The sequence below is a fragment of the Populus nigra genome, chromosome 10 (assembly GCF_951802175.1).
Source record: "Populus nigra chromosome 10, ddPopNigr1.1, whole genome shotgun sequence".
Lineage (NCBI taxonomy): Eukaryota > Viridiplantae > Streptophyta > Magnoliopsida > Malpighiales > Salicaceae > Populus > Populus nigra.
The window spans coordinates 14,809,288-14,837,070 of record NC_084861.1 but is presented as its reverse complement, the minus strand read 5'-3'; the positions used below and the strand labels follow the sequence as shown (position 1 = coordinate 14,837,070).

General features: G+C 33.8%; 3 protein-coding genes and 2 pseudogenes across 6 annotated transcripts; 3 read left to right on the top strand and 2 right to left on the bottom strand.

Moving 5' to 3' along the window:
- Positions 1-2,979: 2,979 nt before the first annotated feature.
- Positions 2,980-7,910, bottom strand: LOC133704711 (glycine-rich RNA-binding protein RZ1C-like). Of its 4 annotated transcripts, XM_062129638.1 has the most exons (5): positions 7,818-7,901; positions 7,595-7,715; positions 5,227-7,219; positions 3,699-4,189; positions 2,980-3,396 (listed from the first exon to the last, which is right to left on the bottom strand). In XM_062129638.1, the coding sequence occupies exons 4-5, from the start codon at positions 4,184-4,186 to the stop codon at positions 3,159-3,161; spliced, it is 726 nt and encodes a 241-aa protein (XP_061985622.1). In that variant the 5' UTR covers positions 4,187-4,189; positions 5,227-7,219; positions 7,595-7,715; positions 7,818-7,901; the 3' UTR covers positions 2,980-3,158. The 4 variants fall into 4 exon arrangements, with proteins under 4 accessions (XP_061985622.1, XP_061985620.1, XP_061985619.1 ...); XM_062129636.1 differs by lacking the exon at positions 5,227-7,219 and having other exon boundaries at positions 7,595-7,740; positions 7,818-7,910; XM_062129635.1 differs by lacking the exon at positions 5,227-7,219 and having other exon boundaries at positions 7,818-7,903.
- Positions 7,911-10,055: 2,145 nt separating this feature from the next.
- LOC133705012 (ACT domain-containing protein ACR10-like) lies at positions 10,056-13,918 on the bottom strand. Its single transcript, XM_062130106.1, has 6 exons — positions 13,637-13,918; positions 12,779-13,000; positions 12,351-12,456; positions 11,083-11,419; positions 10,459-10,743; positions 10,056-10,362 (listed from the first exon to the last, which is right to left on the bottom strand). The coding sequence occupies exons 1-6, from the start codon at positions 13,788-13,790 to the stop codon at positions 10,228-10,230; spliced, it is 1,239 nt and encodes a 412-aa protein (XP_061986090.1). The 5' UTR covers positions 13,791-13,918; the 3' UTR covers positions 10,056-10,227.
- Positions 13,919-16,474: 2,556 nt separating this feature from the next.
- Positions 16,475-18,014, top strand: LOC133705770 (adenylate isopentenyltransferase 5, chloroplastic-like). The gene is made up of 2 exons (XM_062131155.1): positions 16,475-16,596; positions 17,102-18,014. The coding sequence occupies exons 1-2, from the start codon at positions 16,475-16,477 to the stop codon at positions 18,012-18,014; spliced, it is 1,035 nt and encodes a 344-aa protein (XP_061987139.1).
- A 1,332-nt stretch (positions 18,015-19,346) lies between these two features.
- Positions 19,347-22,513, top strand: LOC133705769 (probable cysteine protease RD19D; annotated as a pseudogene).
- An 868-nt stretch (positions 22,514-23,381) lies between these two features.
- LOC133705768 (probable LRR receptor-like serine/threonine-protein kinase At3g47570) lies at positions 23,382-24,431 on the top strand (annotated as a pseudogene).
- Positions 24,432-27,783: the final 3,352 nt, after the last annotated feature.

The following is a 27,783-nucleotide window of genomic DNA, read 5'->3' as shown; positions in this document are numbered from 1 at the left end:
TATCGGTGTAAGACACATATTTCATCGGTAATTATATTACCGACGGAATTAAAGAAGGAAATGATCCATCGGTGAATCGTTTGTCGGTAATGTTTTGTCCGTCAGTAAATTCGTTGGTAATAGAATTACCGACGGATTTACTGACGGAACAGACACGTCGGTAATAATTTTTTTATTACCAACAGAATTACCAACGGAATTACCGAAGGAATTACCGTCGGTAATTATTGAAAAACATTTAAAAAAAAATTCATTTTATAAAATTATAAAATAATTAAATTAACATAAATTAACACTGTATAATATATACTCAAAATGCTTGGAAAAAAGAATAAGAAAATCAATTCAAACAAATTTGCAACAAATAAATAAATAAAATAAAAAAATTAATTCAACTAAAAAATTAATTCATATGAAAAAAATGAAGTTGCAATTGCTAAAAATTTAAAAATCCTATAAATAAATCTACTAAAAATTGATCTCATATGAAAAAAAAATCTCACAACAACATTTATATAATTATTAAGAACAAAAACAATTAAAAATAAAATAAAAAACAAATATAGTGAAAAAAATCATGAAAAAGAAAGAAAAAAGAAAAATCTTACCTTAATATAGTTGCAAGTGAAGCTAAGGAGAGAAAAAAAATTTCATTAAGCATATTAATTAAAAAAAAACTAAGAGGATAAAAGAAGAAAGAAGAAGAAGACATACCCAAACATGGAGGAAAAGAGAAGGAGATGAGGAGAGAAAAGAAGAGAAAGAAATAGATAAGAAATGATGTTTTTTACATAAAATGAAGAAGAAGAAGAAGAAGACATACCTTAATGATGTTTTTTACATATAGTGAAGAAGAAGAAGAAGAAGAAGAAGAAGAAGAAGAAGAAGTAGAAGAACAAGAAGAAGAAGAAGAAGAAACGACTCTGTCTCTTGTGAAATAAGGGCATTCAAGCTTTTATTGGGACGATTTACCGACGGATTTACCGACGGATAATTAACGAAATTACCGACACGTCATCATTTTTTTTTGCTTTGTTTTAATTTTTTTTCCCACGGTAATTCCCTCGGTATATACCGAGGGAATTTTCCGTCGGTAAAAGCCCTCGAAAATTTACCGATGGAAATATTTCCTCGGTATTTCTGTTTGTATTTATCAATTTTCTGGTAGTGAATACTGTATCTCGGAGTAGTAAGATGTCTTTTATTTGGGTCAACGCCGGTTTCTCTTGGGTGCCAATTAGTCTGTTGCTCTCTCCTTCACTGGCATTTTGTTGAATATTCCAAGGAAATCATCGACGTGATCCAGCTGACTAAAATGTACAGAGATGTCATCAGGGGACCAGCAGTACTGGGAACTTATCGGCCATTTGATCGGTTATGAACACAAAATTTCCAAAGTTTATTGCTTTTCTATTCCGTCACTTTCCTTGCATTTGTTCTCTCTTTTCCTGGATGCGTGGTTGGAAAAGCTGGTGTCAATAAATCTAGCAGTCAAGAGTGACAGCATCTTTAGAATAGTCTTGGAATAGAAAGAGAGAAGAAAATCCATGTATCAAATAATTAGTTTTTTTGTGGCCCCTAAATGAAGTAGCTAGAAATGGATGGTGTTTAAACTTGAACGGTCTCCAGGATCATGCGTCTTGGCGTGCATCGAATTTGGAAAAAGCGATGCTGAGTTCATCGAAGTTCGAGTTTCGCCCTCAATTTCTTTTGTTTTTTGGCGAAGCAAAAGGCAAGTGGAGAAAGTAATTTTCAAGAGTTTGCTTTTTAAAAATAAATGAAAAGGATAGGGTCGACCATAGAATATTAGTAACCCCACGTTCTTGACTCGATCTTGCAAGTTGAAAAGTTCGATGTGCAGTATAATATTAGTAAATGGTCGACCATAGAATATTAAACCGCTGAAAGTGTGGAAATGTTGGCCAAATTCGGACTCCAACCACTACATGATAATTGCACTATTGTATCCTCAAATCTAGGTTTTCTCTAGGAAGAAAACTTTCGATGACAGATTTTACATCAATATATTATATTTGTATTTGCCTGTTACAGTGATATAATATTCCAGTTCACACTTCAGGTAAGATCATACAAGAAAGAGCATTGAGATGATTTTGTTCCTTAAAAAGAAAAGGGCCTTTTAGAATGTTAAAATTAAATTAAAATAAATGTTCATATTTTGTGTGATAATATCATATATTTTTTAATATTAAAATTATAATATCAAAATAGTATTTATATTTTATGCCATTGAAAACTAATAAAATCATATTTCAAATCTCTTTAAACATTTTAATAATAAACATTCAATTTTAACGGAATTTTTATAAATAATTTATTATTAGTGTTATTATTTCAGATCAAATACATGATAATTGAGAAAAATTATTCATATTCAAATAAAAATTTATAATAATATTTAAGCAACATGTGATAAACTTTTTTTTTTTAAAAAAAAAAAACCACCACATGGTCATAGCCTTGCACCCGGTTCAGAAGCGCAAAGCAGGCGAGGCGTGCACGCCTGTTTCTATTTTGTTTTTTTATGTTATCGAACTTTTATTTAAAAAATTAAAATTAAAATTAACAGGCATGCTGTCTATCACAATTTAGAAAAGAAACGCAACCCAACGCTCGAACCCTCAGTCTTGTTGCGTGACTCACGAGCAAACCACCTTAACAAAGACTCGTACTTGTTATAAACCTATTTAAAATGTGACGAGGTATTTCACTGTTCATAAAACATCATAAGAAGCCCTAATTCTAATTTGAACCCTACCATCCAATTTTCTCAAATTATATTAAAAAAATATATCAAGGGATCTACGTAATTTTAAGCCTACAAAGTTTGGAATAATTAAAACCACCCAAAGATTCACCTAATAATTTTATTTTTTTTAGTAGAGAGTTATTTGACAAAAATAGTGTGCATGTGCGCACACATTTGGTTGCATAGACGTTAAAAACGGAAACAAAACAAAAAAAAATCAGATCAGCATCAGCGCTGCCATTTCTTATCAATTACATCGGTCCTACATGACACTTGCCGGATAGAGAATTAAACACATACCATCCACCCGACATTACAGCCTGTTCAAACTGGATAAATAAAATACGACAGACCTACAAGTGTGATGACACTGATCACAAGCTACCAATTAGTACCGCTCAAAGGAAGATGGGCGTCCTCCTCTGCTAGGGCGGTCATAAGGTCCTGGCCTGTTCTTGTAGCTCCTATCATTGCGTGATGGCCCTCCACTTCCATACCTATCATTGCCCCCTCGGGGACCACCATCCCTATCATAGCCCCTGTCTTTGCCATAGCCATTCTGTGCATAGCGATCTGACCCACTGTACCTATCTCCAGCAAATCGATCTCCATTGGGTGGGGGGTACCTGCAAGGTTTGCAAATTAACAACCACTCTATTCATGAAAATTAAAGCACAATCAGGTCATCATGCCACAGATGGTAACACTGAATTAACGAATTCGCCCAGGGTTTTGTCAGTGAAGGATGTCCCTAAAATACAGCAACAGTTCTGCCTCACAATCAAATATGGTGCATATTTAAAAGCAAACAGAAGAAACACTGGGTGGAAGAAAGATAAAAGCAGGCTACTACTACGGTGGTAAGGATTAAGGCATGAAGCAAGCAAATATCATTCAACCATTTTTGAATCTTCAAGAATCAAGGTACCTGTCACTAGCATAGCGATCACGCCCCCCATACTTGTCTCTACTTTCAAAACGATCCCTGTCACCATAGCGACCTCCATCATAGCGATCATCCATGTATCGATCACGATCTCCACCAAAACGATCCCCACGATCTCCAGCTCCTCCAAACCTAGAACGTGAAGATAATAAACCTCCACCGCCACCTCGGGCACCAGCTGAAGGGCAATCTCTAGCCCAATGCCCTGAACGCCCACACTTGAAGCACTCGTCTTGTCCAGCAGGCCTGTCTCCTCCCCCATAGCCTCCTCTGCTGCCAGTCGAATAGCCTCCTCTGTAGCCATGATCTGAATCATCCCCTCCCATTTTAGGTTGGGCCTTGTTCACCGAGATGACACGGTCACCAAAGTCCCGTCCATGCATCTCCCTGATAGCGTCGTCCATGGCTCGACGATCCGCAAATGTAATAAATCCAAATCCACGCGGACGGCCCGTATCTCTCTCCAACATCACCTGCAGAAACACCAGACCGGAAAGTGTGATGGCAAGCAATTGTATGAGTGTAAGAAAACCAGGTGGTAGCCGAAGTGCTATCATTATACTACGAAAGAGGATGACACGGCTACACTTTTTACCCAATGCACATTGAAAATGAATGGCTAGCACATGTATATGCTGCTAAACAGTGAATTCAAATATCATATCAAAATCAAGAAAACATGAATCTGAGCATACTTGAAGCAGGAGATGATGAAAGTTCAATTAGTTCAGGTATAACAAGTTGGAAAAAACCCGCAACTATGATTGGGTTCTAATAAGAGGAGATACTATATGACATCACTTGCTATTTAGGATCTCCTAAACTACACCCTGACATCTACCTCTTAAAACAGTTCTCAGACTTGAGAGAGCTTTTAGATTTGTCTATACCATTTCCAACACAATATATTACTCGCTTTATCCTGTTATGCTGGTTCATTATCCTTTAGGCACAATGACAAAGGAAGAGCACTAAATGTGCTTCATATGTACTCATTTTGATTCTTAAATCTTGATTTTACCCTTAATATTTTACAGCAGATAGTATCTAAAATATGCAGTTTATCTTACATACAGATAAAAAGATAAGTCACACAACAATTATGCTTTGACTATCAACTATGGACATGTATTTTGAGACAACAAAAGAAAGTAAATTTGGACCAATATAACAGGACAGAGGGAGTAACAATAATGGGTGAGAAACATCACTCCAACTTTGAGAAACATCACCCCAACTTTGAGAAACATCACCCCAACTTATAACTACAAAACACAAAGATAACTTCGACACACCCATCAGTAAACAAACCTGCATTACCATCACAAAGCACATTATTCAAAGTACACTGAATGAATAATTGGTTTTAGAATGTGCTTTCAAACATGATATCATCTCTCTCAATGGAAAAGGAAAGGGGGGGATAAAAAAAAATAAGCTGCACAAGATTGACTTGCATGAAAAAATAATCCAGAAGAAGATGATCAGAAGTAACAAGTAAATAACTTACTTTCACTTTGTAATATGGAATACTAAGGGATCCCAATATGTTTGATTTTGCAAAGAGTTCTTAAAGAAAATAGAGGAATCTTCTAAACCGTAACTGATATCTAGTAAGTTGAGCTCTGATCACTATTTGCCACACTCAAAGATAGGGGTTCCATAATAACCATCACATGCCCTCCCATAAACCTGAATGCATCAATCTTCATCAAAAATCCCACAAGATGGTCATCTATGCTAGTATTCTATTGAACATGATCATGTTCCAGCCTAATCCCCAAAATGTAATCAATCTCCATGGCTATCATTAAACCAAGTTATCCACAACCAAACATCTCAAAATAATCAATCCTCATCAATACAGAACGGACATGACAATTTCCATCAATCAGGATCCTTCTCTGGTAGCTCATCATTCAGTTGGCAAACTGACAAAAGAACCCACTCAACTAAGCAATCAAGATACGATGAATTTGTCAATGCATCTGCCCACACAATAAATGGACAAAAAGAACTTGATTCACATAGTCAGATATGCAGTCATGAATTGCCCAAATCCACTCAGACAAAGCTTTATGAACCAGAAAACTAAGACTACTGTCAATTGTGTTAATGCTGAAAACTTTCAGTGCTTGTGGTAGCTGGTAGCCAATGTCCAGTTACAAAGCGGATAAAGAATGGTGGATATGAAAAGAGAGAGAAAGAGAAAAAGAAAACAATTCCAGCAGCTAACAACTGCATATGCTCAACGTGCAGGTCTGACAAGATCCACATATCAGCATTTTCAGTTTCCAAGAACAGATAGCCTTGCTTCTAACTGGTAAAGGCAGTTTTTAAATTAACAAAACAGCCACTGAAAAGCTACGAGGCACCCAATTCTGTATTGCTGAGACGACACTGAATCTGTCCTCTGCAAGTTCCGCTACATCAAAACAATAAATACAACTTATGGCTCCTGAGGCTCCCAACAGACAAAAGCAATTGCTAAGGATCCACCGACAAACAAGGCAACGAACAGGGTGACCTACAAATGCTGGAGTGCAGGGTGCAGTGTGCAATTTAATCAATGTTTATGAGCCATATCCATGCTCTGAAAACTTATCTGGAATATTGAGTCCACCAACAGAAATATTGTTATAGGAAATAAGCAAGAAGCTGGTTAAAGTTCAAAGATGAGGACTAAATGCGAGGATGAAAAGCAGGAACCTTAATTCAAACAGGACTAGCATTCTAAAGGATTCACTTTCAAGCAGAAAGAGACAGCTTTAACTGCTTCAAACGAGCTGCAACATCGAGCATGATAAGCCAGAACTAGCTTTCTATTCCTGGGAAACCACAGATACAATATCACCCAAAGTACATGCCAAAATCGAAGTTCGTGCATGCTGTCTATAACAAAGAGGTCAAGCATAAGGGATGCAGAACTTCTGATTATCAGTGTAGGGAAAGTCAAGTGTGGCAAAGAAACACGATGACATAGAAGTCCTAAAAAAATTCCTCATACGCTATACTGCAGAACGACATTCATGGCACTTTGTAACCATCAAGATTCTCAGAGAAGGAAAGCATAATGACATAAAATCCACACCAATAAACATCCAAGGAAGAACCACAGAGACAAGCTTCCAGCTTGAAAAATCTTCCCACATAACCTTTGTACTGTTCTGGTTCAACTAACAAGGAAAAACCAGCTGAAAGAGAATGTATGTGATCCTCAAAAAAATTAAGCTCTTTGTGTTCATGAAATTTCAGTTAGACTCCCCAGTACATCATCCACGAATCCAGGCAACAGCAACTGTCAAAGCCAATGAATCGCTTAACCAAACAATCATGTCCATTCCCAACTTTTCCAACTGTCATATCATTCCTCAAAAAACAACTCTTTACCCCGATAGGAATTTTTAAAAAAACCTGTATTTTAACTTCAACAATCCACACATCCCGAGACCACTGCTGAGCCCTTGCTTGCAAAATTAAAATAAGGATCCGACCAATTTAATCTAATCAATCAAACAAATGTTACCGTGCTTCAGCAACCACTCTGGTGGAAAAATATCTCTAAAAACACAGCATCTCAAAGATCATAACCCAGGAAACAAAACAAAAACAATAATAATTAATACGATGGAAATATATAAACAATTCAGAAAACTACAATTATTATCTTTAAATTTAGCGAAACTAGAAACAAAAACTTGAATAAGTAATTCAACAATAAAAAATTATTATTATTATTATTATTAAGCATTTTTTATCTGTTCATAAGTTTTTATATATATTTAATTAATTATAAAATCCCAAAAATTCACGAACTTTCCTCTTTTATCTTATTTTCTCAGAAACCAAACAGAAAATTAAGTGGGGCAAAACAGTACCTGACACTCGACGATTTTTCCAAATCGATCAAACGCATTTTCGAGCTGTCGTTCAGTGATGTCCCATGACAAACCTCCAACAAATATTCGATTCTCTTCCTTTCCAGACATTTCTTTCTCTCTATGTCAAATAAAAACGAAGTTTTCTGCATGAACACGATGCCGTTTTAAATAGAGATTGAAACGGCATTAAAACAAGAAAACTAGAGAAGAAATTTGTTACCTTTTTTTTAGTGTCTCTGTTGGTGTAGAAACCCTAGAAATATCTCTGAATATTTTTTTTGCTGTCGTCGAGAGACAGTATTTGTATCTTACTAGAGATGGGCCGTGGATCATAAATATCTTGGGGCTTTATTTAATTGAGCAAGGCCTTTGAACATGGCCCATCTTGCCAGACAAAAGAATTATAAATGGTTGTACATTTTAATAAAAATAAATCAGATTTTATTTAAACTTGAGAATGTTTTCGTAAGATTATAAAATAAATATGAGAATGTTTTCCTTTTTCTGACGTTGTACTGCGAATTTGAATCTGTAACAATCAAATTCTTGTAGTTATATTTCTAAATCGTTAATCACTAAATAAAAGATACATTTAGTATAATTATAATTTTTATTGATAGTTTTTTTATATGACAGGAAGTGTAATAATAATTATTTTTTAAAATATTGTGTATTAAAAAATATATTAAAATAATTTTTTTTATTTTTTAAAAATTATTTTTAATATTCTGAAAATACTTAAAATTATTAATTTAAAATAAAAAAAAATTAATTTTTTTAAAAAATATTTTTAAAATACAAAAATAAACCGATTGTCAATTTTTACTACCGTTGTTACGAGTGCAGACCTGTAGTTGAAAAAGTGATGGGCGACACGTGTTGTCAAGATGCTTTTACTTTATATGACATTTAATAAATAAATAAAATTCTCATTTCATCACCTTTGATTTTTTTTTCTCTCAAAAAAGTTTTTCTCAAACCTTATCAAACAGTTTTTTGTTTAAAGTATATTATGATAGAGATTATTTTTTAAAATATTTTTTATCTAAAATTATTGTAAAATAATTTTTTTTTATTAATTTTTAAAATTTATTTTGAATATTAACATATTAAAACAATTTAAAAATACATAAAATAACTCTCTAAGATAAAAATTGGAAAACATCGTCAGGGAATGGACTTGTTGGCTGATGTCATAATACTTTCGCGGTAAAATTAGCGAAGTTTGACATCACAAGAAGAAAGAGAACATTAAAAAAACTTTGCAAACCGGGCCAACCCAAGATGGAACCGAAACAAATTTGATTGAACCGGTTGACCCAAAAGAAGTATAAAGAAGGAACAGTTACCTAAAGGCCGAATTCAAAGATATTGAGGTCAGATTTGAGACAGGAGACATGAAAAACTCCAGGAACCAGGATTAAATATTCAAAACACTGGCTACAGTAGTCAATAAACGATTGAACCGAAAAACCAGAAGGCTGCAGAGACGTGTGATGGAGATGAAATTTCAACACAGAAGTGCTTCGGACGGTGAGGAATTCAGCGGCATGGGAGGCCTCTAACATGACAAAACATGTGCAAGAAACGAGAACAACATGCTACCCCTATCATTAATTGTAGAAATTAAAGTAAATTGAGATGCATTTATAAACCTTATCAAACAGAAGTGCTTCAACACAGAAAAACCAGAAGGCTGCAGAGACGTGTGATGGAGATGAAATTTCAACACAGAAGTGCTTCGGACGGTGAGGAATTCAGCGGCATGGGAGGCCTCTACCATGACAAAACATGTGCAAGAAACGAGAACAACATGCTACCCCTATCATTAATTGTAGAAATTAAAGTAAATTGAGATGCATTTATAAACCTTATCAAACAGAAGTGCTTCAACACAGAAAAACCAGAAGGCTGCAGAGACGTGTGATGGAGATGAAATTTCAACACAGAAGTGCTTCGGACGGTGAGGAATTCAGCGGCATGGGAGGCCTCTACCATGACAAAACATGTGCAAGAAACGAGAACAACATGCTACCCCTATCATTAATTGTAGAAATTAAAGTAAATTGAGATGCATTTACAAACCCTTTGTTTTTCCTTGCCGCCCACCAAACACAAACTAAAGAAAACCATAATGAAAATTGTATATCGTGAGATGCATGCAGCATGCCCTTGTTGGCCTCATTATGCAGGGAGACATTCTCGTCAACAACCAACGTTAGGATCATCAACAAGATTCCTAACATCACCCATTGATAACTGTCCTGAGAAAATGGCAATGTCGTAAACCCATGCCATCAATCGTCTTCGTAATAAATATTTACACCTACCTTGATGAGTAAAGGTTCAAAAAACCTGAGACAGTAATGGTTGTGGTGAACTGGTGATCGTAGCTTATACAACATACTAGTGTGGTGGTAGCAATGGCTTTTACGAAAACAAAACCCAAAACAAGACGTCATAAAAAAGATAATAACTCTTTTGAAAGAAAAAATAAAGCTTGCATTTCGACACGGGGGGTGAAAGACCTTCTTGATCTGTATTTAGAATGCGGTTAGCGCTAGCTGTACTAGAGACTCAAAAGGATAAGATAGATGGTGATGGCCCCTAAGTGAAGTTAGTATCTCAATTTATTCCCAACCCATCAATACTTTTCTAACACCCTCCTCAATCTTGTTCCTGGACACAGGTAACCCATCACCTTCAAGTAGGATTCTGTACACTTCCCATTCCCGATCATGAATCATGTGCCTCCCTATCTCTACCTGATCAGAAAATAAAAGATACCATAAAGTGTGAGATAATCTTGGATAGCAATCATGTGTGATGTGCGCACCCAAAGAGAGGAAAAAGAATGGTACCAAGAAGATGGGGGTGTTTAGATTCTTGAGAGCAAGAGTAATATCGTGGAAGACAAGTGGCCGGCCCCTGCCAGACAATTCAACAGGGTTTGCAACAAGCAGCTCAGTATCGGGGCCCCGCCTAACCACAGCCAGTCGAAGAGGACACAGAAGCTCCATTCTCAAACGAGAACACAATGCATTTTGTTTGTTGGGATCAACTATCTTCTTGCCATCTGCTTGCATTAAGAACAGGTCCACTTCACAGTTTCCTTTTCTACTGGCAAAGAAGCGTCCGTAGGAAATCTGAGATGAATCCATGTTTCACAATAAATATTATTGGTAACCAGTGGGAGAATCACCTAGAAAGAGAAACCATTAGGGAACTTCCATTGCTCAATGAAACCCAGAACCTTTTTCTAAAAGTTCCCCAACAGGTCCCGTGAACAAAACCATGATGATTTTCTCGTTTAAATAAAGGCTACAATCATGTGTCCTTTAGAATACAGGGCAGTTTTCGCAACGTATTATTATGGGTTTCCTTCATCAACATTTCCCCAACTCAGCCTACAGGATATTCCCCTAGAAAGGTTAAAGATACCAAGACTACCTAGGTATAAATGGTTCATGGTTTGAATTACTTACCTGGATATTATAATCCTTTAGGGTTCTTGTTATGTCATAAATGAGACCCTTGTGATCCTTGCAGAGAATTTTAACAAGTGTGTGTGAGGGACTGAAGGCATTGTCCACTGTAACAGAGACAGGATTGTGGGCAAGAAAGCCACTTCGGTGATTATTGGGAAGCTCTAAACTAAACATGTCTTCTGTGATTGCAGAAGGAAGAAAAGGTGAACCTTGAGAACAGGCAGTAAATTCTGGCCCAGCTAATTCAATCTCACAACTAATCAAAGCCTTCCCTAACACCTTCTTCAGATAATGAATTGTTTCCTCCTGTCTCATTTTTGTGCGAAGAAGCTCCCTAATAACAAATGATAGAATTCCATTGATTAGCAAGAGAAAGGAAAGACAACCTTCAGACTCTCTCTCTCTCTCCAAACACACACATATAGACAAATCCACTCTTTATAAGTACACAGCCAGAGTGAGTAACATTTTTGCAGCCAACTAAGACATTTTCTGGACTTTCAGAAGCTATAACAGTTATATAAAAAAATGAAAATGATGGTAATATGAGGAACAAGGCTCTTTTTTCTAGACAATAGCTAGCATAAAGGATTAGTTAAACATGACTTGATCAAGATACTATATGTGGAAGAGCCAGATAACTCAATTACCGGATTTATCCAGCATATTGAACTAAAACATTGAACTCTGAAATGACTGGACATGGATGCTAGTATCATGGCAATTTAAAACAGGCACGGATATTTTAAACTTCAAAGAAAAATGCAGGTCAAGCCACGTACCAGGCACAATCATGTAGCATTCAATTGGATTACTTTAAGTTATTCTAAACACTCGCCAGATAAAAGTAAAACTTGTATATTTATCAAAATTGACAAATTTGAGGTTATTGTCACAAAATGACAACAATTCTGTCTTTGTAGATGCTTAACCCATCACTGGCATATCCAATAGATGCCATTGGTCATTGGTCATCTCTTATATGTCTTTGAGGTTGCAATTCAAATGCAAAACATATGCCATTTACTACTGATTGAAACCAGGGAGCCAGGCATGACTGGTTGCTGGGATGGAAGGATGAAATAAATGTGAAATCTCACAATGTGGTTTTCAACTTTTCATATTGCAATTAGCATTGTTTTTCCTTTGGTAAAGCAACCATAGGAGCATCTAATTAAAAATAATAAACTATTAAAAGCAGAAATGGCAGAAGAGAAACAGAAAGACATAACCATAGTTGATTGACGTTTCCAAGAATGACCAACCTAGTATCAGTGATGTAAAAGAGGTCCATCACTCTCCCATCCGGAGCAGTGGACATCTTCACTCTTTCTATTGTCAGCTCCAGCTCACATAGAACCTCAGTTACATCTAAAAAGATAAAAGAATAGTTAGCAAAGAATAGTTAAAAGATAATGTTCTACATGCTGTGATCCCATATTAAAACATATATATTGGACAGGAATGATCATTTATAGAAAAGAGGGGTAATTGGAATGCACATGTAACTCCTTTATGAATTCTAATGCTCCCTCATGGTAAGCAGGCACTCATTTTGAGAACTAATATACCCCGTATCGCAAGACTTCCATCTCCCAAGTTTCCAAAACATTCCAACAGGGAGCAAGCCCATATGGACAGAACCAATTTTAAAAGCTGGCATGATGTCTCCAGAAATGAAATGTTGGATTACCGTGTAAAAGGCCTTCATAGTCATAAGAGCACCAGAACTTCAACAGAAACACATCTGGCGGCCTTGGCTGTTGGTTCTCAGGCTTGTAGAAGTCAATCTCAGAAGTTGAAAAATATGATGGACACGCCTCTAATAGCCTCTGCTTCAATAAATTCCACCTTGTGCTTGGCTTCCCCACCACCCAAAAGACTATATAGCACCATTTCCCATCCGTTTGTCCATCTTCACCATGCAAAATCAATTCAAAACTAATCAACTATAGTTTCAGAGAAACTAAGTGTACCATAATAAAACTCGAGGAGCAATCTCATATTTCATTAACTATATATCAAACAATGTTTCATAAAAAAAACCTAACTCAAACAATGATTTGAAATTGGAAAAATAGCAGGGAAAAAACAGTTAGATGCATACACAATTTATCATGATTGTCTTGGTTTACCAAAAAAACACCTACAACCTAAATCATGATAAAAAAAAAAAAAAGTATACACACACTATGTTTCAGCACGAAAAAAATTGTAAGATTTAACTACCTAATTTCTCAACTGTAAATCCCAACAACCTCCTTCAACGCAGAGATAAAGGCAAGGTGCAAACAAAATATATACCATTTCCCTTTTATTCTCTTCTCCTTCGAATAACGGATCAAAACCCAAATTAATCATTCAGATAAAAGCAAATGTACAAAACCACAGCAACCATAATGATCTTTGATCCCAACAGGAAAAGAAATCCCACAAAGGAAAAAAAAGCGAACACTCAGTAATCCTTCTGCTACAAATCACAGAGGCCCAACTAGAGTAACTCAAAATTAACAATTCCAAAAACATTATAAGGTAAAAAAAAAAGGCTTACCTCCTTTACAAATGCTTAATCCAAAAAGCAAGATAACCCTGCACAAATCACAGCCAAGTCCAGCTTTATCAGGACAATTCACAGTAATCTCAGTTGATTCTCCAGGCTTCTTTCCTTGACTTATCACTACAACATCCTCTTGCAATATCCCCATTCTCACCAGTTTCTCTCTCTTCTCCCTGTACCAGCACACCCTCTTTTAACTCTCTCTGTCTTTGTCACCTCGAAGGGGAGAAAACACGAAGTGCAAATTTAACAAGGATATGTTTGGCACCGTGCTTTGAAAAACAATATATATATATATATATATATATATATATATATATATATATATATATGTGTGTGTGTGTTTTTTTATTATTTTAATGTACTAATATTCATTTTCAGCTCTTAAAGTGTAAGATTTTCAATAGTTAATCTATCATTCCAACAAAGATTTATTGTGAAGCTGAAACATAAAATAAATAGAGAAATTAGAAAAAATATTGTTTTTATTTTTCCTGTATGGATTTAGTATTTTCTAGCAAACCCCACACACAACAAAAAAAATATATTATAAATTCCCTAAACTTCATTTTCTATCTTCCTAGATACTAGTTCATGCCATACTAATACAGTAAGACCACAAAAGTTCTTTAAAGTCAATAAAACAAAATAAATATTCTAAATTTATGAAAGACGTGATCCCGTACTTCATGAATTGAGTTGATGAATTTAAAAATCCTGTCCAGGTTTTCGTTGTGGTTGAATTCATTATTTTCCCAACCGGATATTATATTTATTTTCACAAGGAATTATTAGATAGTTTAAATACATTATTGTTTCATTCAGATAATATTTATCATAATTAGCTTTATGTTTATGCAAGTGCATAAACACTAGATAATAACAGATAATTTATTTATCTTCACTTCTCAAGAGAGCCCAGAACCATGCAGGTTTCTCGATGGCTATAAAATGACATGATCGGCACATCGAGATTTTCTTAGAGACTATACAGTTAGTGCTGAGAATCTCCGGAGGAGTCGGAGAGTGGGATTTGTTTTTTATTTTCCCACGCTATCCGTTAGCTGGGGCCCGGAATTGTTTAGGTGGAACTGCATACGTGGATGATGGACATTGGTTGGGTGGTAAGAGGTGTGGACTCGACGAGGACCTTGGGTTTGTTACGTTTGCAGCAGAGAGAGTCGCGAGTGACGTGGAGGGGTTCGAGAAGCCGTGACTGTTAGTAATTAACGAGCTATATGTAGGTAGAGTTTACTTTAAAAAATCTCTTAGATGATTAAAAAAAAGGAATATTTTATTATTTTTAAGGAGCTTAAAATGGAAATGTAAATATATTTTAATAAAAAATCTAGATTTGAGCATTAGTATTTCTAGTGTGATTGATAGGTGAATTTGCTCTTCAATTCAAATATTTTTTTTTTTTTACTTTGATCCTTATAGTTTTAAGAGTTTACATTTCAAGCATGATATTTTATTTATGTTATATTCCAGTCTATGACAGTTAAGATAGAAGAAAGAAAGATGCGAAAGAGAAAGGGCAATTCCTTTGTTGAAATGTTACATTTCGGTCTATGACAGTTAAAATATTCATGTATGTGCTGTATACACACATGTCATATGTGCTCAACCATTTAGAGTATGTTTGTTATTTAGAAATTAAATATTTTCCGAAATGTTTTTTTTAAATATATCATAATAATATTTTTATTTTTTAAAATTTATTTTTGATATTAGCATTAAAATAATATAAAAACACACAAAAAAATTAATTTGAAGTAAATAAAAAAATTTTAAAACAATTTTTTTCAAAAATATTTTTGAAATACAAAAACAAACGGGTTCTTAAAGTCCATTTGATAAATATAGTAACTATTATTTTTCAAAATACTTTTTGATTTGAATTACATTAAAATAATAATTTTTTTTATTAAAAAACACTTTTTAAATAAAAAACACTATTTGTTATATTCCTTACAGTGTTTTTATTTTATTTTAAAAACCACGTAACACTACAATGTCAAACCCATTTTAAATAGAATTATTGTTAGATCTTCTTCATTTTGCATATTAATTCCCATATAAATCAATTCAAGAAATTTTCAAAAATCATTAAAGGAAAAAAAATTAGTTTCAGTGTATTGGACCCTACTCTGCTATATATAATATTACTGTAAAAAATACTTTCAAATTTATTTGAAGATGGTAATGATGCAAATTCATTTTATACTTTTAATTCAACTAAAGTATTTTTATATTTTAAAAAAAAATTGTTGTTGGCCTACTACGTAACGTGGGCTAATATAGTATTTATTATATTATCATGTAATGATTATTTTTTAAAATATTTTTTTTGAAAAAACTATATTGAGATACTATTTTTTTTAATATTGATTTTTTATATTATTATATCAAAATAATATACAAAAATAAAAAAATATTAATTTGAATTGCAAAAAAAAAATCACTTTTTTTAAATCACTTTTTAAAAACAAAGACAAACATATTTTAATAAGAAAATACAACCTCCTTTCAAGTGAAAAAAATATATTATCACTAAACTTTTGTATAATATAAAAAACATTTCATCAATTTATTTTCTTTTTATCACATGAAAAGAAAAATTAAATAAAAAAAGGAAAAAAATATTAAAAAGGAAAAAATATTAAAATTGGAAATATACAGATCCAATTTTATTTAATGCATATTATATTACCCGAAAATTATGTAATTGATTTTTTTACAAACGAGGTTATGTATATATATATATATATATATATATCTTTGCCTAATCTCTTCTGCCTAGCGCCTGTTCTTCAACTCTTTGCACGAATCATGGAAATAATTCCTCTGCAACCAAAGCTTAGCTCATACGTGACAACTATGTCAATGGCTGCCTCTCTCCCCATAAGAATGGAGCGGGGAATGAGGTTACAATTTCAATGTCACTGGAACAGGTAATTAAAGGATTTATTTTTATGTTTTAAAAATATTATTTTAAAATTTTAATTTTTATTTAATTTTTTTTATTTTGAATTAATATTTTTTTAATATTTTTATATTATTTTGATGTGCTGATATTAAAAATAGTTTTAAATTTTTTTTATAAACATTTTCTTCAAGTGTTTTAAGCTTCTTTTGATAGGTTTAATTTATTTTTTAATATGAAAAAACACAAATTAATTTTTTTATGTGTTTTATTTTTATAATTTTAATGTTAAAAATTAAAAAGAATATTTTAAAATATTTTTAATTAAAAATATGTTTATAAAAATTATCACATTATTAAATACACGCTTAGTATTTAAAATTATAAAATAATTTTAATAAATCTCAAAAAGTTAAATAGATTTTTTTTTGTTTTTAATTTGATTTGATTTTCTTTTTATATATAAAAAAAGAATTGAAACATAATTTTGATTTTTTTATTAATTTTTAATTTAGATTTTTTTTTGTTTCTAGGCACCGCAACAAACAAATAATTAGTCCACTCTCCGCGAATGATGGCAGTACAAAGCAAAAAGCTTTGTTCGTAATGGGAACAACTGCCACTGGAAAATCAAAGCTCTCCATCGATTTAGCCACTCATTTTCAAGGTGAGATCATCAACTCGGACAAAATTCAGGTTTACAAGGGCCTTGACATATTGACCAACAAAGTTTCGGAAGATGAAAGCCGAGGAGTGCCTCACCACTTGCTGGGATTTGTGGAACCTGGGGAAGAGTTTACCACACAAGATTTTTGCAACCATGTACATATGGCCATGAGACATATTGTAGGGAATGGAAACATCCCCATTATTGCCGGCGGCTCAAACAGATACATCGAAGCAGTCGTCGAGGATCCACTGTTCAAGGATAATTACGATACTTGTTTTCTATGGGTGGATGTTGCCTTGCCAATTTTATTTGTTCGCGCAGCAAAGAGGGTTGATAAGATGCTCGATGCTGGTCTTGTCGATGAGGTCCGAGGCATGTTTATTCCAGGGATAGATCACAATAGCGGGATTTGGCGGGCTATTGGGATTCCAGAGCTGGAACCATATTTTCAAGCTGAAATGGAAATGGCCGATGAGGTGACCAGAAAAATGTTACTTGACACTGGTATCAAGGAAATGAAAGAAAATACCAAGAAGCTAATCAATAAACAACTGAGGAAAATCAAATATTTGGCGAATGAGAAAGGATGGAAATTACATCGGATTGATGCTACTTGTGTGTACGAGAGAAGTGGAAAGGTAGATGAAGATGTTTGGGACAACAAGGTTTTGAGACCTAGCCTGGAGATACTCACTAATTTTCTCCAGGAAGATGGGAAAGCAGAAGAAGTGAAAGCTACAGTTTCTAGTTCCAAGGAGCTGCATCTAATCCATTGACATATTTATTTAATGTTTAGGGGGATATATCATCAGATATACCGCTTAGTTCAATTTCTATCGCATCTTTACTTCTCAACACATCAAAATAAATAAATGAATAGAATTTGTTCCTTGGTTCTGCAAGGACCGACCTGTGGCTAGCTATACAGAATTCCCTGTTCTTGTCTTGGTTATCAATGTTCACAGCAGGGACACTCTTAAATATATAATTTATGTGAGAAAAACCATGCTCATTGTCTTCATCGTGTTTATTCCCTTTGGTAACTGGGTCTGATTTACTCAAAAAAAATAATTAAAGACCAGATCTCTTTAGGGTTTTTTTTTTTTTTTTTTTACGAAACCTGCCTCATGATCCTGTCTTTTTCACTACATATTTTGCCTGTTTTATAGGAAATATAATACTTCTTTACTACAACTTAATTCAAGCAGTAATCCTTGGCTATTAATAAGATAAAATATTTCTCGTCCAATGATCTAATTAATCGGGCTTTAAGTGTTTTATACTTTGTATATGATTCTGTTGATAATTTGGATTCTGGACGATTCTTTAATTAAAGAAAATGTTTGAATTTGGCAACAAAATATGGAAATAAAGAAGAGTCAAATTGGGTGTGTGAGGGAAAAAAAAGGAAGGAGATCTATTTGTTTGGATGGAAGGAATGGATGGTTTTTTATTTTAATTTATTTATTTACTTTTATAATCTAAAAAAATCATTTTGAAAAGAAAATATGATATAGGTGTAAATACATGTCATTGTTTCACTGAGAAGTAGGATTCACCTTGATAAACATCCGTTTTTGTGTTTGACTTAGGACTGAGCATTTCCAGTTTGGTCTGGTTTTGAACCAAAATAAACAACCAAATTGAATTTTTTTTTTTAATTTTTTGAACCTTACCGAACCAAAAACCGGTTCAAACCGATTAATTTCAGTTCAGTTTTTTTCCCTTCCAAACCGGTTCAAACCCAATGGTCCTCTACCAACACTAGTAATATTCCTCCATCTGTTTTGGATCACTGCCCAGGTCTGTGGCTTTTGAGAAAACAATACTCCAGTCCTTAAAATGTTGTTTTGCCCTCCCCAAACACCCTATTGCTGCATCACTTGTCATCTCAGATGCTGAAATTTGAATAAGAAACAAGCAGAGCATAGGCCTCAACTAGTAATCAGAAAAGTAGGAGCCTTTCTTCTATCTTTAAAAAAAAATAAGTGAAAGTACAATAATGTACTGTTTGACAAATTATTTGAGATGCCTGCAACTTCTGGTAAGCAAGCAGTCCTGTTGGTGGAGACTAACATCAGAGATGAGATTTTTTGACGGAATAGAGAATGGAGGGGGTTTTCTTGGTGGACTTGATAATCCTCTATTTGGCTGTTAGTAGAGCCAACCACAGACTCAACAGGAGAACTAAGATCCGAAAAAAACCCAAATGAAACAAATCCATAAGATCAAGTCAGAGCAGATAGTAGAGGGAGGGGAGAAAAATCAAAGCAGAGCAGAGAGTAGAGGGACGAGAGAAAAAAGAGAGTAAAATGAAAGAAAATGAGATATGCAGAGAAGGGAGGGGAAGGGAAGGGGGCGGCTAAGGGGTGAATGTTACATTAGGGTTAGAAAACATTCCTTTTATAGTTGTTTTTTTTTTTTAAGTGCTGGATGGTTGAACCGGTTCGGTTCGGTTCAATCGGTTTCAGATTTTAGAAATCAAAACCGAACCGAACCGGAATTTTTTTGTGATTTTTTAATCGGTTAATTTGGTTTTTTTTTCGGTTCGGTTTTTTCGGTTATTTTTTTTCCGATTTTCTCGGTTTAATCGGTTTATCGGTTTTTTTCCTCACCCCTAGTTTGACTGTGTAATTTTTAGAAGATTAAAGACTCCATTGTTAAAAATTAGAGTTGAGACACTTAACTGTAAATATTGATAAAGTTCAAACACTAAAATCAGCGTGTTCTCAAAAAAATAAAAAATAAAAAAATCGTGCACTGCAATTCCGCTGCTTCTATTCACGGGGTCACTCCGTTCATGGACTCGACAGATGAGGAATTTGAGAGGATGTATAGTGGTGTTTTGGGTGGTGGTGTGCCTGGTAGCTTTGAATGGAGAGAAAAAGGAGTTGTCACTGATGTCAAGATTCAGGTACAGTTGCTAGCATTAGTATATTTCTCGAGTTAATTAATTGGAGGGCTAATTTGATCAAGCATCTGGCTGCAGCACTGCTTCTTCATTCTGATGGGATGTCTCTAAGAAAATTTGTAGAAGGCTGGAGATGTGCAAAGTTCATTTGTTAATGAGTTCGTGAGACTAATATTGCAGGGTGCTTGTGGATCATGCTGGGCTTTTAGCACCACTGGATCTGTTGAAGGAGCAAATTTTATTGCAACAAGGAGGCTTCTCAACCTTAGTGAACAACAGCTTGTTGATTGTGACAGTGTGGTTAGTTTCTGATTCCCCTTTCGATCTCTTGTTCTGATCATTAGGCAGGCATCGCAACACCAATAACTTTAGACACGACATCACATCAAATTGGAGAAGTTTTGTCATCAAAATCAAGGCCGGAAAGCTCAAATATATTATCCACTGATTTCCTTGAGATTTTGGTGCAATTAATGGGACAAGACAGACAAGACTTCCTGTGGTGATGGTTGCGGTGGAGAGTTCATGACCAATGCCTACAGGTGTTTGATCGAGGCAGGGGGGTTACAAGAGGAGAGTACATACCCTTAAACAGAGAAACGTGGGGAATGCAAGTTTGATCCTGAGAAAATAGGTGTAAGTTGCGGCAAATTTAGTTCACCATGGACTTCTTGCGAGTAAGCTGACCTTCTCTGAAGAGTAGCATATATGGATTCATAGAAGAGTACTGCTGTTAATGGTTTCAACTTCCATTACACTATATCAGCAATTAGCATTCGTTATTTAATATGTCGTGGTCAATGATATTGAAAAGATTTTATCTGGGAAAATGCAGCTGGATTGAATGCAATATTAATGCAAACTTGTATTAGAGGGGTCTCGTGCCCAGCCCAGTTATTCGCGGCAAGAAATGGCTCAACCGTGGTGTTCTACTTGTTGGGAATGGTGCCAGAGGTTACTCCATTCTTAATTAGGTCTGGCTACAAGCCGTACTGGATCATCAGGAACTCATTGGGTGAGCACTGGGGAGAGAAGGGACATCACCTTTTTTGCAGGGGACATGGCATCGTGAACAAGATGGTCTCTGCAGTGGTAACCAAGATTGCCTACATATACCTATGCAAGCAAAACCAAAGGAAAGAAGAAGAAAATATGGTTTGTTAGATTTAGTTGGAAGTTTAGGAATGAGGTGAAAACTGTATTTTTTAAAAATATAATTATTTTTGTGATTAGTATATTAAAATAATTTGAAAACACAAAAAAATAATTTTATATTTTTAAATTGTTTTTATATTACAATTATTTTTTTTATGTTTTCAAATTGTTTTGATGTGCTAATAAAATTATCTTTTTTATATTTTTAAATTGTTTTAATGTGCTAATTACAAAAATAATTTTTTAAAAATAAAAAATATATTATTTTAATATATTTTTAAATAAAAAAATACCAATTCTATTATTCAAAAAAACAAATCCGGTTTATTGCAGTTTTGTTAGCCACGAAGGCATCATACATGAGCCAATGTCTTAAAGTCACCTAGTAATTTAGAGTGACGGAGTTTCTCAATTTCAAATGATTGATGACTCTCTTTTCCATGCTTTGCTTTGTCTAGAACCACCTTCTTGGTGAACCGGCGTCGGATTTTGTTTCTTCACCTGAAAATTTTGATCCTGAGAAACTTCAAGTTGTTTTCTGTGTGTTTGACTTCAAGTTAGAACATACTATCACCTTGAAGTCTTTCCACTTTATAAAAAAAACGTCTCGATCACCATCATTTTCATGGAAACTATTCATTTTGCGACCAAACAAATTAAATACGACCTACAGCCTTGCGGCCACTTTTCTTACTGAAAACTCCTGAATTGTTTTACATGTTTACTTGCGACCTTGAATTCGAACTGCATCCTTGCAGGCCAAGTTTCTCCATCAAACATGCTCCCTGAATAATTATATTTTATGTTTGGCTTGTTTGTTTTATTCATCATCATTATACGTATCTGAATTTATTTACGAACGTACGTGTGAAAATGCATCTATGTCTTCCATCCATCCTTTTCCTATCTATTTATATCGACTGCATAGCAAAGCTAGTTAACCATATTTGCCACACTTTGAGCTGTAGTATAACATAAAAAATGGAGCTTTCAGGCATGAGTTCATCCACGTTCTGGCCACTTTTCTTGCTAATACTTCAACTCTTCTTTTCCTTCTCCTCAGGTCAAGGAAATGAGACATATAGACTCTCCCTCGCCTTTAAGGACCAGATTGCTAATGATCCCCTAGGTATTGTGAGCTCATGGAATAAATCCACACTTCTGCGAATTTGTGGAAGCAGCATCAGAGAGTTGTTGAGCTTCACCTGAAGTCTTGCAAACTGGCAAGAAAATCTCACTTAAAAACTTGAGTTATTAGATGATGATGTGAGATATGATTTATAGGGGTGTTAAAAAAACCGAAAAACCGATTAAACCGAGAAAACCGGAAAAAAATAACCTAAAAAACCGAACCGTGAAAAAAAACCGATTAAACCGATTAAAATTTTGAAAAAACCGACCGGTTCGGTTCGGTTTCGGTTTTTTAAGTCTGGAACCGGAAAAACCGAACCGCACCGAACCGGAACCGAAAAAAAAACCGGAAAAAACCGAGCCAAAACCCAGCCAAACCGAAAAACCGAGCCAAACCGAAAAAACCGAGCCAAACCGAGCCCAACCGAGCCAAAACCGAGCCAAACCGAAAAAACCAAGCCAAACCTGTTTGAACCGGTTTTTGCTCTAAAAAACCGAACCGAACCGAAACCGATCGGTTTGAACCGGTTTCGGTTCGGTTTCGGTTTTTTTAAAAAAAAAAATTCAGTTTGGTTACTTTTTTTGATAAAAACCGAACCAAACCGAACCATAAACCCCTCTAATAATTTATATAATTTTTTAATGTATTATTTTTATTAAAAACTCTTTAAATTTAAAACTGTGTAAAAAAAAACCTAATAATTGAAATTATTAATTATTTCAAAAATAATTTTTTATTATTCTTTTAACACCATCACTCTTATCTGTAACAATAAATCTGGAAAACAACAGCTTCATCCAGAACATCCCTCGGGAACTGGGTAGTTTGTCTCGGCTGCAGGCTTTGGTCCTAACAAACAACTCGTTCAGTGGTGAAATCCCTGCCATCATTTCTCGTTGATCAAATCTCTTTAGCCTTGAATTAGATGGCAACAAAAGATAACTCTTTCAAGCAACCGATGGATTCTCCTCGTCCAATTTAATTGGCGCAGGCAGTTCTGGGTCCTTTTACAAAGGAATTCTTGCATCAGATGGAGCAGCTGTTGCAGTGAAAGTATTCAAATTACTACGTGAAAGAGCTTCCAGAAGCTTTTATGACAGAATGTGCAGCCTTGATAAACATCAAGCACCGAAATCTCGTCAGAGTTGTAAGTGTATGTGCTGGTGTTGATTTTGAAGGTCATGATTTTAAAGCCCTTGTTTATGAGTTTATGGTCAACGGGAGTCTAGAAGAGTGGTTGCATCAGTTCAGATTTCAGACGAGGCACACGAGGCAAGAAACTTGAACCTCATTCAGAGGTTAAACATTTCAGTTGATGTGGCTGCTGCGCTCGACTATTTGCATCATGATTGCCAAGTGCCTGTTGTTCACTGTGATCTCAAGCCAAACAATTTTCTTCTGGATGCTGATATGACTGCTGGTGTTGGTGATTTTGGATTACCGAGGTTCAGTCCAAAAGTTTCCCTTCAATCATCTTTAATTCAGAGTTGCTCTGTTCGTATAGAAGGAACCATTGGCTACGCAGCGCCAGGTATCAGTAGAATAATTTTCCATTATTTGTTAATTATAATTCTTAATTATGATCCCGTTCTTAAGGTGATTGACAACTCCATTTTCATTAAGGATCATATATAAATGTTTGGCACATGATCACCATCATTCCTGTCAAAGACATACAATCCTCTCACATTTTGTCTCCTAAAATTCTTTTGAAATAACAATATTATCATCTCGTAAATTGCCATCAGATGATGAATTTAGGAAATTAAGATTGACCCTTGTGTGTCTCTTAGCTACAAGGCACAAGGACATAAACAAATGCTTATGTTTGCAGAGTATGGCATCGAGTGCGCGGTGCCAGCATACGGGGATGTGTACAACTTCGGCATCCTGGTGTTGGAGATGTTCACAGGAAAGAAACCAGTAGATGGCTTGTTGTGGACCCCTTACTTCCGAGAGAAGTTGAGTAGACAAGTACCGATGCCTCTTGCATGAAGAATGATACTGGAGCTCACAAGATCTTGCAATGTCTGACTTCTACAATATATCGTTACTGGGCTTTGTTTGATTTAATGGGTATTAGAATTTTATGTTACTGGGCTTTGTTTGATTTAATGGGCATGTGAAGTTTGTTTGAGCAGGCTTTGTTAGCTTATGGGCCATCTAGATTTGTTTCCTTTGTTCTATGCAAGTTTCCATCTCAGTCCACCCGTCCTTTTTTTGCTTTCCTTTTATCTTATAGTACGGCCTTTGAGCGTGGTTCTCAACCATAATTCTGCCAGTAGCCATTCACAAAACATATGATAATTTAATTTAAATCTAATAAATATTGATTTCTTTAATATAATTTTTTTGGGATAATTATCTTATATAATAAATAATATATAGAATATAGATATTAACAAATCTAATCTCAAACATTATTTAAATCCGTCCTATATATATATTATGTTGAATAATAAATAGTATTTAAATAAAAATATTCAAAACTTAATAAATAAAAAATAAACATTTATAAATAATAAAACATATAAATATTTTATGAACCCGATTAATTAGAAATATATTAAAATTGCTAAGCCTTTCACTGTAGCAATCTACAGTGAAAGGCTGAGTTGTTTCTTTTTTTTTCGTTTTTCTTTTTTAAGCTTTTTTAAAAAAAACCATTTTTTCTTCATTTTTTATTTTTTGATTCCTTTAAAAAAAAATTTCTTTGTTTGTTTTTTTCTTTTAATAAATTTTGTTTTGTTTAATTTAGTTTAGGCTATTTTTTTCATTTTTTCTTTTTTGATGCCTTTAGCTTTTTTTTTTCTTTCTTTGTTTTTTTTTCTTTTAATAAACTTTTTTTTGTTTAATTTAGTTTATTAATTTTAATATTTTTTTAATTTAGTTATTAGACTTTTATGACATTGATCCCGAGTTTAATAGGTTAACTTAGTTTCACGAGTTAACCCGGATTTTTTTTTAATTATTTTTTTTCATTTATTTTAGTTGTTAATATTAAATTTCTTTCTATTTAGTTATCAGATTTTCATGACACATATCTCAGGTTTCACGGGTTAACCCAGTTAATTCTGGATTAACCCGTCCATTTATTTTTTTTTAATGTTAATTTTTTTTTATTTAGTTATCAAGCTTTCATGATAAGGATCTCAGGTTTGACAGGTTAATCTAGTTCGGCGAGTTAACCCGAAGTTTTTTTTTTGTTTTTTTTTAATTAATTTTTTTCGTTTACTTTAGTTTGTTAATGTTAAATTTCTTTCTACTTAGTTGTCAGATTTTCATGACACATATCCCAAGTCTGATAGGTTAAACTGGTTTTACGGGTTAACCTAGTTAATTCTAGGTTAACCCGTCCATTCGTATTTGTTTTTTTCTTTTGTTAATGTTAAATTTTTTTATTTAGTTATCATACTTTTATGACATAGATCTCATGTTTAACGGGTTAACCTGGTTCGACAAGGTAACCCGAAGTTTTTTTTCTTTTTAATTAATTTTTTTTGTTTAATTTAGTTTGTTAAAGTTAAATTTCTTTCTATTTAATTATCAGATTTTTATGACACATATCTCGGGTTTGACTGGTTAACCTAGTTTCACGAGTTAATTGAGTTAATTCTTGGTTAACCCATCAATTTTTTTTTTCTATTTAGTTATCAAAATTTTATGACATGAATCCAAGTTTGATGAGTTAACCTGATTTTAAGGGTTAGCCCACTTAATTCATATTTTTTTTCTTTTTCTTCGTTAAAATTTTTCTTTGGTTTTTTTTTAATTAATCTATTTAATTATCATATTTTTATGACACAATCTTACAGCCAGACCCACATCCAAGGCTCTTGGATCTGGTGTTGCAATCAAACTCACTTAAACTTGAGTCATATAAGTTTAATATTATTATAAATATTACTCATGGGTCAAGCGTTGCAATTAGACCCAAGGCTTTTGGGTATATATTTGCAGAAAGACCTAACACTCTTAGATCTTAGCCTTTTTTATATTTTTTATGCAAGAAAATAAAATTAACCAGTGGGTATGCCTTTGTTTTTTTCCTTTTCTTTTTCTTTTTAAGCTTTTATTGTGGACTGCACAGTGCAATCCACAGTGAAAAAGCTGATGCCTTTAGTTTTTTCTGGCTTTTTTCTTTCTTTTTTTCTAATTATTTTTCTAATTTACTTTCTTAATATTAAATTTTTCTGTTTAATTATCAGATTTTTAGGACACGGATTCCTGGTTTGACGGGTTAATCCAGTTAATTATGGGGTAACCTGTCAATTTTTTTTTTTTCTATTTAGTTATCAAACTTTCACGACACAAATCCAATGTTTGACGGGTTAACTTGGTTTGAAGAGTTAACCCAGTTAATTCAATTTTTTTTTTCTTCATGTTGGTTTTTTTTTCTATGTTTTTTTCTTTTTACTTAATCTATTTAATTATTACACTTTTATGATACGACCTTGCAACCAGACCCACATCCAAGGTTATTGGGTCTAGTATTGCAGTCAAACCCACTTAAACTTGGATCATGCAAGTTTAATATTATTATTAATATTATAAATATTACTCTTGAGTCAGACGTTGCAGCAAAATCCAAGATTCTTGGGTATAGTTTTACAGAAAGATCTAATACTTTTAAATCTTAGATTTTTTTTCATATTTTTTATGCAAAAAAAAATGACCCGCAGCATTGCGCTGGTCATCTAACTCGTTGATATCTATTAGAACAGCACCAAACCTGATTCTATGAGCTAACTTTTCAGCAATGAGACATTCCTTTATTTTTTATTTTTTATTAATATAAATATTCGGATTAACTTGTACTAAAATTCATTAATTTCATAAACTATAATTTAATAACCAATAAATAAAATTCCACCAATAATTGAGTTGTTACTTTATCGATTTGGATGCATACGACACTAACTACACAGTCCCTGCTACCACTGTGAGGCGTGAGCTGTTCTTGGTACATAGTCTAGGTTTCCGGTAATCAGCTGCCTTTACTCATTTTAAGCTTTCTAAAAGTATGTTAGCTGAAATATTTTAAAATAATATTTTTTAAAGATTTTTTAATATTAATACATTAAAATTATTAACAAATCTAAAACAATTAATTTAATATAAAAAAACTAAAAAAACATGTTAAATAAAAGCATCCGGGGCACCCAGTAGCCAGCTACTTGTATAGTTATCATCATACCAAATGAGCTTTGTTTATTTAATGTAAAATTTAATTAATTAATAGTTTCTATATCAAAACATCCGGAGCGCCCAGTAACCAGCTACTTGTATAATTATCATCATACCAAATGAGCAAGGATCAAATCCTCAGGATTGTAAAAGAGTTGGT

Excerpts from the sequence above, each read along its gene's own strand:
- LOC133705012 (XM_062130106.1), bottom strand. The coding sequence starts at position 13,790 with ATGGGGATATTGCAAGAGGATGTTGTAGTGATAAGTCAAGGAAAGAAG. Across the intron at positions 11,420-12,350 it reads TTTTACATCACTGATACTAG|GGAGCTTCTTCGCACAAAAA; the intron begins GTTGGTCATTCT and ends ATTTGTTATTAG. Across the intron at positions 10,744-11,082 it reads TAAAGGATTATAATATCCAG|ATTTCCTACGGACGCTTCTT; the intron begins GTAAGTAATTCA and ends GATTCATCTCAG.
- LOC133705770 (XM_062131155.1), top strand. The coding sequence starts at position 16,475 with ATGGAAATAATTCCTCTGCAACCAAAGCTTAGCTCATACGTGACAACT. Across the intron at positions 16,597-17,101 it reads TTTCAATGTCACTGGAACAG|GCACCGCAACAAACAAATAA; the intron begins GTAATTAAAGGA and ends TTTTGTTTCTAG.
- LOC133704711 (XM_062129636.1), bottom strand. The coding sequence starts at position 7,705 with ATGTCTGGAAAGGAAGAGAATCGAATATTTGTTGGAGGTTTGTCATGG. Across the intron at positions 4,190-7,594 it reads GAAAAATCGTCGAGTGTCAG|GTGATGTTGGAGAGAGATAC; the intron begins GTACTGTTTTGC and ends GTGTTTCTGCAG. Across the intron at positions 3,397-3,698 it reads GATCGCTATGCTAGTGACAG|GTACCCCCCACCCAATGGAG; the intron begins GTACCTTGATTC and ends CAAACCTTGCAG.